Source organism: Lipotes vexillifer, unplaced genomic scaffold (genome assembly GCF_000442215.2).
Source record: "Lipotes vexillifer unplaced genomic scaffold, Lipotes_vexillifer_v1.1 scaffold1136, whole genome shotgun sequence".
Taxonomy (NCBI): domain Eukaryota; kingdom Metazoa; phylum Chordata; class Mammalia; order Artiodactyla; family Lipotidae; genus Lipotes; species Lipotes vexillifer.
Genome location: NW_006769631.1, coordinates 921,651 through 931,046, shown reverse-complemented (window position 1 = coordinate 931,046; position 9,396 = coordinate 921,651). Strand labels below are relative to the sequence as shown.

The 9,396-nt window shown below is 40.6% G+C and overlaps 1 protein-coding gene across 1 annotated transcript in view; it reads left to right on the top strand.

The window, feature by feature from the left end:
* Positions 1-1,604: 1,604 nt before the first annotated feature.
* ANO10 (anoctamin 10) overlaps positions 1,605-9,396 on the top strand; it is a 59,735-nt gene continuing 51,943 nt past the window's right edge. The window contains exons 1-2 of the mRNA XM_007445703.1: positions 1,605-1,743; positions 8,519-8,716. Coding sequence (XP_007445765.1) covers positions 1,605-1,743; positions 8,519-8,716 — 337 coding nt within the window. The remainder of the gene's footprint in view (positions 1,744-8,518; positions 8,717-9,396) is intronic.

Below are 9,396 nucleotides of genomic sequence, written 5' to 3'. Positions count from 1 at the left end.
TGAAGGAACCTCCGTACTGCTCTCCATAGTGGCTGTATCAATTTACATTCCCACCAACAGTGCAAGAGGGTTCCCTTTTCTCCACACCCTCTCCAGCATTTATTGTTTGTAGATTTTTTGATGATGGCCGTTTTGACCAGTGTGAGGTGATACCTCATTGTAGTTGGTCCTGTTTTGACCTGGCTTCCCTCGCAGATCCTAGCCTGGGGAGTTTGATTTGGCTGATACCTTGAAATAGCATTCCTGATGTATTTGTAGTAGTATTTGAATCCAGCATTGATTTATAACACCAGTATTGCACCAAACAAAACTTGTACTCTGTTAGAGAAAAACAAAGCTTATCAGTCCAGGCCTAACAAGCTGGATCTGTTTGATCAGCTTGCTGAAAGATTGTGATTTCCCCCAAAGAAAGGAAAGATGTTCTGTGTTGTTGGTCATTCCTTTTGTGATTGTTCCCAAGAATTGATTTGCACTTCTACTTTGGAGTCATTGAAACTTACATTAAGTACAAAGTTAGAATAAATGAGTCTAAAGTCTGAAAATTGCCCCTGTTGAGAGTCACGGAGTTAGAGAGGTCCACATGAGAAACATTTTCGAGGGAGGCCATCAGGCCTTAGTGACGGATGCCATTTGTGGGTTTCCAGGTTGACTCCATTATCTTCCCAGCTTGGTGACAGAGATAAAGATGACATCCCTGAGAAAGTTAGGGACACTGGGAAGGGAAGCTGATGCTGGGGGCATCAACTCCATACAAAAACATGAAATTGGGCTGTGTCAGTTCCCTGCCCATAATGAATTGGTGATTCCCATTGTTTGTTGGACAAGGTCCAGTTAATTTGTAATAATCAGGGGTCTTCATTACATACCAGCTCCCATCCTCCCTTCCTCTAACACATAGTTAATGCTCCAGCTGTACTTACTCACTTGTATTTCTCTGAGTCTCTTGGCTATTTTTTTTTTTTCTTTTTGCGGTACGCGGGCCTCTCACTGCTGTGGCCTCTCCCGTTGCGGAGCACAGGCTCCGGACGCGCAGGCTCAGCGGCCATGGCTCATGGGCCCAGCCACTCTGCGGCATGTGGGATCTTCCCGGACTGGGGCACGAACCCGTGTCCCCTGCATCGGCAGGTGGACTCTCAACCACTGCGCCACCTGGGAAGCCCCATCTTGGCTATTTTTCATCATTGTTTTGTAGGGGAACACTATTTCCTCTGCCTAGAATGCCATCCGTTGTCGATCTGGCAAACTCCTATTCATTCTTCTAAATCCTGTTCAGGTCACACCCTTTGTAAATACTTTCTTAGTCCTCTTGTGTGAGCACATTTTACACTGTTATCATTCACTTACCTGAATGTACCCCCTGCCTTATTCTGAGCTGCTTACAGATACGAGTGGTGTTTCCCTCATTTTTGTATAGGGCCTGGCTCGCACAGGTGCTGTGAGTCATTGGGTGAGCCTGTCATGCAACCCATCTGGCTCGTGAGAAATTTTTTTCTGTCCAGGAAGCCAGAATTAGGTTTAATTAAGAGAAAATACAAATACAGTCTATATTTATTTTTCCCATTATAACCCATCTTTGCTTTTTATTTTCAGCAAGTTTGTCAAAGATGAAAGTGACCTTGTCAGCTCTGGATACTCATGAGAGCTCTTTCATGCCTCTGGTTGTCATAGAACTTGCTCAGGATGTCAAGGAAGAAACCAAAGAATGGCTGAAAAACAGAATTATCAGTAGAAAGAAAGATGGAGGTGAGTAAAATAAACATCACTCAGATTTAGTCATGCCAGTGAGTAAAACTGTATTTTCAAATGTATTTCACAGTTTTTTAATTGATATATTTTTAAAATTAATGTTCATTTCTTTGCTCTTTATTATTTATCTAGGACTTGAAAGGAGGTCTTAAATCAACATTAGATTGTAAGTCTCTCTTAGACCATAAGCAACGTGAGTGATTTTGTTCACAGCTATAAACCCTGTGCCTATGTACAGTGCCTGGTGCATAGTAGGTGCTTAATAAATATTTGTCAAATGAATGAATATCTTTGAGTATTCTTTCTGTGTTGGTTATGGTGCTAAGGGAGAGAGAAACACACTTCTGCCGGCAAGGATGTTACTGTCAGGGTAAAGAGACTGAACGCTAGTTCCAGGAAATTGAAGGAACAGGAAAAAAGGCTAAGGAAAAAGCTGTTACAAAATACTGCATGATACGTAAAAAAAATCGTTATGTATACTTGCTGTGAAAGTAAAGTGGGTCTTCCCTGGTGGTCCAGTGGTTGAGAATTCCCCCTTCCAATGCAGGGGACGCGGGTTCGATCTCTGGTCGGGGAACTAAGACCCCACGTGCTGCAGGGTGGCTAAGCCTGCATGCCGCAACTACTGAGCCCACATGCCACAACAAGTGAGCCCGCATGCTGCAGCTAGAGAGCCCACATACTCTGGAGGCCATGCGCCACAACTACAGAGCCCACGTGCTCTGGAGCCCGTACGCTACAACTTGAGAGCCCATGTGCTCTGGAGCCTTTGTGCCACAACTAGAGAGCCTGTGTGCTGCAACTACCAAGACTGCATGCCACAACTAGAGAGAAGCCTGCACGCTGCAACAAAAGATCCCATGTGCTGCAACTAAGACCCAACACAGCCAAAAATAAATAAATATTTTTTTTAAAAGAAGAGAGAAGATTATAATTACCAATAGGAAGAATGAGGTATGTAACATTACTACAGTTTCTACAGATATTAAAAGGAAAATAAGGATGTATAATGAAAAAAAAAAAAAGAAAGTAAAGGGAAGGAAGAGGTGACACTTGGTGATGCTTTTTGGGGTGGTAAGGGATGACTTTATAGAAGAAGCTGAAGGTTAGCCCTCTCCTGTAGTGCACAAAAAGGGGGCTAGATCTGGGTAAGAGGGTGGAGGGCGTTTTACATGAGCAGACACTTCATAAAACTACACAAAAGAACCACTAAAACTTCACTAAGTCTCGAAACACTGGACAAAGCATAAATAAGACTCTTTTAAAAAACGATTTTGACTATAAGTGGAAATGGCTTCTTAAAAATAAAACTTTGAGTCAAAGTGGAATTTTTAATTTTTTTCAAACAATTGAACCAAAAAAAAAAAAACCTTTAAAAACAAGAATACTTGCTTGCTGAAATCTGAGGTGTTTCACTGGACTGGAGACTCTTCTTTAAAATCCCTGTGGTGGGACTTCCCTGGTGGTGCAGTGGTTAAGAATCTACCTGCCAATGCAGGGGACACGGGTTCAAGCCCTGGTCCGGGAAGATACCACATGCCTTGGAGCAACTAAGCCTGTGTGCCACAACTACTAAGCCTGCACTCTAGAGCCCTCAAGCCACAACTACTGAGCCCACGCACCTAGAGCCCATGCTCTGCAACAAGAGAAGCCATCACAATGAGAAGCCCACGCACCACAACGAAGAGTAGCCCCGACTCGCTGCAACTAGAGAAAGCCCGCATGCAGCAACGAAGACCCAACGCAGCCAAAAATAAATAAATAAATAAATAAATTTAAAAAATAAATAAAAAATAAAATCCCTGTGGTGTAAGAACATTTGTAGTGTCTTAGAGTGAGAGAGGCCAGTGTATTCCCAGTCGTCTCCTCTGCTCTTTGTGTGGCTTTAGCAAGGACACATGAGGATGGGGAGGACATGGCATCCTCCTGCAATGCTGGGGCACTCATAAAAGAACATTCCAAAAAAGTATTCTGGATCTTTCAGGTAAAGGTATTGGATTTAACACTCATATTTACTTTTATTCTCTTACAAACTCCTATTAAAATGACAATACAAGGATATTTTAAAGAAAGACCTAAGTCCACATTGACAAGAAGGAGAAGATATAACAGCAGCACCATTCTAGAAGCTAGTAAACAGGTGATGAGTAGTGAGTAACTTCTCAGAGTTGAGAAATCCAGAGCTCAAGCTTGCAGGGGAGAAAACTGAGATACAGTTTGGTTTACACTCTGCAAAATATTCCTAAAGACTCAGGAACTGGTGACATTAGGAGCCTGTAGAGGTAGAAATAAACATGGTACCAAGAAAAAAAAAAAAAGAATGGGCCGAGATCTGTTTAAGAAATAGTCTGATCCCTAGGTCCCTCCTGTATTCTACCACCCCAGCAGAAGTCTCTATTATTCTCTGGAGAGGGTCAGATGCATGGATTTTGGCACGGGGGCTTTATGTACAGTTGGTAACAGATTCTGTACTGAAAAAGAGATAATTAATTGAATATTGTTACCCCTGTCCTCCATCCCACCAGTCTCATACCTAATTAAGTTGCCACAGTGTAATCATCTCGGAAGGAGATTTGAATAATCTTTCCTTGAGGAATCTGAGCAACTCAAGACAAAATAAAGGTGCAGAAATTGAGAGTTGCCCATGGAAAGTAATCTGGCCAGACTACCTTGCATTAAAGGCCATCTTTTTTTTAAAAATAAATTTATTTATTTTGTTTATTTATTTTTGGCTGCGTTGGGTCTTCATTGCTGCGCGTGCGGGCTTTATCTAGTCGCGGAGAGCAGGGGCCACCCCTCGTTGAGGTGCACGCAGGCTTCAGTAGATGTGCCCGTGGGCTCTAGGGCGCAGGCGCACAGGCTTAGTTGCTCCGCGGCATGTGGGATCCTCCCGGACCAGGGCTCGAACCCACGTCCCCTGCATTGGCAGGTGGATTCCCAACCACTGTGCCACCAGGGAAGCCCCAGAGGCCATCTTTGATGAGTTCCATCTAAACCTTCAGAACTTCTGTTCCACTTCTTAGAACTGCTTTCTTAAACATGAGCTTATAAAAAAAGATCACCAAACATCTGAGGAAAATCCCTAACGTGAAAGAGAAAGCTAAAAAAGATAAAAGAAAACCAGGTAGGAGAAAACCAAAAGAGAATTAAAAACTCAGTTCTCAGCGTTATGAGAAGACAAACCACCTACACATCAAGAGTAGGATATTGTAAAATAATCATTTAGGAAAAAAAGCAGCTCATAAAATGAAAGTATGAGAGCAAAATTTAAAAACTCAGTAAAAGGGTTAGAAGACAATTTTGACAGAACCTCCCAGAAAGTAGAGCAAAAAGGTAAAGAGTTGGAAAATCTAAGAGAAAAAAAATAGGGAAATTAGAGGACTAGTCCAGGAGGTATACCTCTGAATAAAAGTTCTAAAAAGGGAAGAGAGAAAAAGGAGAGGAAGAAATCATCAAAGAGAAACTCAGGGCTGATGTGTGCTTTTTCAGATTGAAAGGGCCCATGCAATGCCCAGCACTGTGGCTGAAAATGGCATATCACTGGAAGGTTTCAGAACCCTGGGGACAGGGAAGATACTACAAACTTCCAGAAAAAAGAAAATAGGTCAGAAACCCTGGAAGCTAGAAGGCAGTGGTATAATATCTTCATTTCTGAAGGAAAATGATTTCAGTCCAGAATTCTGAACCCACTCAGCTGTCAACAAGGTGTGAGGGCGGAGTGAAGAGAGATTTCTCTAAGAAGATAATGTTAACAGCCTGTCTCTCTTGGCAGTGTGTTGAGGGAAGACTTAAATAATTGGCAGAGCTTGGGGGATTGAATTAGCAGTAAGTACATAATAAACCAAGCATATGATAAGATACCAATTTTGGGGAAAATGGTAAGTTGTAGGGAAGGAAAATCATAGCATGTTGTAAGGCTCAACTATAACGTATGTAGTCATAATAATGAAAATACTGTTGATGGGATGAGAAGGATGATATGACGATATTGTGAGAATGGGTTGATGGAAAGAAAGGGTGGGTGGAAATGGTGAAGGTGGGTTGGAAAGAGAGCTAAATCCTCATTTGCCAAGGTTTAAACAAAAATAAATAGCTCTATAAGCATGTTGTTTGGTGATGTGAAAAGAAACCACAAAGGAATCACCTGAACAAGTTGAAAGTCATTGCCTTGGTGGGCGGGGTGCTGGTGGGGGGTTTGGGGACTATTTTTCAGAACAAGATGTTGACAGATGTTTCTCTGTGAAGGTTATATCCTTTTATACTCCCCTAGTGACGTCTCAGAGTGCCTTTCCCCTCTCACTCCGTGTCAGTTTGCGTCGTCCAAGCAAGAGATGCCAAACGGGATTATTTTATTTTATTAAAAAATTTTAAAAAATTTTTATTTATTTATTTTTGGCTGTATTGGGTCTTTGTTGCTGTGAGCAGGCTTTCTCTAGTTGTGGCGAGCAGGGGCTACTCTTGGTTGCAGTGTGCGGGCTTCTCATTGCTGTGACTTCTCTTGTTGTGGAGCACGGCCTCCAGGCGCACGGGCTTTAGTAGTTGTGGCTCGCGGGCTCTAGAGCACAGGCTCAGTAGTTGTGGTGCACGGGCTTAGTTGCTCCGCGGCACGAGGGATCTTCCTGGACCAGGGATCGAACCCATGTTCCCTGCATTGGCAGGCAGATTCTTATCCACTGCACCACCTGGGAAGCCCATCAAATGGGATTTAATGCACAGGAGGTTTGTTGAGGGGAACATCTGTAGAAAGATAAAGGGAGAAGCAGCAGGCTTAGACATTGAGAGCCTTCAGACTTTGGTGTAGGCCTAACACTTCAGAAAGGAGAGAGGGAAGAAGGAGGCTTGGATAGGAAGAGCCTCCAACTACAGCACGGTTCTGAGAACATATGAGCCAGGCCCAACATTGCCCTTTAAAGGAAACGCATGTTGAGCAGAAATGGCCTCATTCCAGTGTCCCCTGCGTGTTCACCCTGTGGCTGGGAGCAGCTAGGGGGAGCATGGTCTAGGTGTGAGGGTGCTGTGGCCAAAGGGGGGCAGCAGGAGGCTGCAGTCAACTCTGCTCCTCACAGCAGATTCTTTTGATGGGAGATCTGGGTGGAGCCGGGCACTTCCATGGCTACCATACCCACCAACCTAGTTTTTAACCCTACTTTTGATTTTTGCAGTGTGAGAAGTGAAAAGTAGCATATTGGTGTTGGGGTTTTTTTTTTTTTTTTTAATTAAACAGAGCACCCAAATGGATTTATTCAGCTGACTTTTGTTTTATAGCAACATTTTCTGAAGAGGTGACTCATGGACAGTGACACTTGAAGAAATTCTGTTACGGGAACAAAGGACAGATTGCTTAGGTCAAAAAGACTGCACATAATGCCCTACTCTTGAAGACTTAAAATGCAAATAAACATAAAATACGTTTGGAGTAATTTCACAGTAAAGAAATCTGTTCAACTTCGTTTAACCCAATTTTTTGATGGTATTTAATCACAGATCCCCTTTTCCCATGCAGCATCTAGTATGGGTCATTGAATATGCTTTGGGAAACACTATTGAGGTAGCATTTAAGAAGAGTGGAACTTTAGAAGGGAAAATAGAAAACATACATACAAATCAATGTGGTAACTTACAGATAGGTTTGCAATTCGTATATAAAATACAACCAAAGTCCAAAGCACTAGCCCTTAATAGCAGCCAAATTAGCAGGACTCACTTTCAGAGAACATGGAGTTAAAATTCTTAACCATTTCCAAAATGCTGCTTCTCAAAAAACACTAGGCTAATGCCCTATCCATGGAAGAGAAGAATCCTACAAGTTTTTTTCTCTCTCCTTAAACACACACATTGCATTTATCTTAATATGAATGACATTAAGGATTTTATATTTAAGAGACATTTGTGTTTTCTTTAAATTGAATATATCTTTTATATATATATCTTTTATTGATTTTTTATTAAAGTCTTTAGTACCTCTGTTGTAAATTACCTAAATAATAGTGCCATAGTACATTAATCTGTTAATCCTTTGGGTAAGTGAAATATAAATTCTGCTATTATCCTGTTACCATCTGATTAGTAGTTTATAATTCCTGTCAGTCCTCTAGAGAGGATAAATAGTAAAGAAATAAATGTACCTTAAAAAGTTTGGTGTAGGTAGAGATTAAAAATAAGGAAAAAAAATTCCTTTTTCTCCATAATATTTTAAGTGAAATAATTCCATATACAGTATCAAATCACAATATCTACTCTTAACATTTTGTGAATCTGTTTAAGAAAAATACCTTTAAACGTAATTGCCTGTATTTATGGGAAAAATCATTGAAAAATTATTTTGCTCCTTATTTAGTATTTAACGTTCACAAAATCTGTTGTAGTCCGATGTAACTGTGTTATATTTGCAGCATTTTTATTGGGATATTTTATTTCAAATTAATTTTCTTAAATTTTGGTATTTTATTTTTATATTAACCTATTTCCTTTTGCTCCATATTTTTACTGAGAGCTAATAAATATTCGATTCTTGTCTCATATTCTAATTTGAGTTACTGGCAAGCCACTTATTATTACATTTTCCAATTTTGGCATTTATTGCAAAAAGCTGTAAAGAACTGCCATCCCCAGCTTACTTATATTTCTTATTTATTTGGAAGATAGATTGAAATTGTTAATATAATTTATTTGCCTTCTGCCAAACTAGGAACATAATATTTATTTAGAAGGCTTTCATTTTTGAAACTTTTATGTTTATCTCTAAGATTGTGCTTATCTTTTGTTTCTGAAGGTGCTCAGCTGTTGTTTAGACCGTTGTTAAATAAATATGAGAAAGAAACACTAGAAAATCAGAACTTATATCTTGTTGGTGCCTCCAGGATTAGATTGTTACTGGGGGCAGAAGCAGTGGGATTGGTGAAAGAGTGCAGTGATAACACCATGAGAGCCTTCATGTATGGAACCCGACACAACTTCAAAGGTTTTGATGGTGAGTTCCAAGATTGCTTCTACCAGAATCAGTTTATCAAAGAGAAGTTTTTGATGAATAGATCAGGGGTCAGCAAACTTTTTCAGTAAAGGGCCTGATAGTAAATATTTTAGGCTGTGTGTACGATATGATCTGTCGCAATTATTCAACACTGCCATTGCAGAGCAAAAGCAGCCTTCAGCCATAAGAAGTGAATGGGTAAGGCTGTGTTCCAGTAGAATTTTATTTATCAAAGCAGATGGGGTCAGATTTGGGGTTGCAGATTTACTTTGTAACCCCTAGAATAGATGAACATAAACTAGGATGACACATGTAACTTATATTATTCTACTTCTTAGAATGGTGAATGTTCACTGGATTGATACAAATAAGAAACACAGTAGTATTCCAGTGTCCTATAATCCCCTATTCTGATTCTGTTCTGGCTTCAAAGGGGGGTTCCAGAATAGAGTGGTTTCTGGAAAGAACTGAGAAAGCCAGGATGGCTATGTTATCAGAGTGGGAGTTTGCTTTCGGAACCAGACTGGTCCCTTTCAGGGCTTTCAGAGTTAGGAAATGTGATTTCGACTTCTTCAGACTCTCTCGCTCTGGATTTTTTTATATTAGGAAATAAATGATCAAGGTGAAATTCACCTCATTTGAGAGGATTCACCTGTCAAGAAACAACACTATTTTCCTAT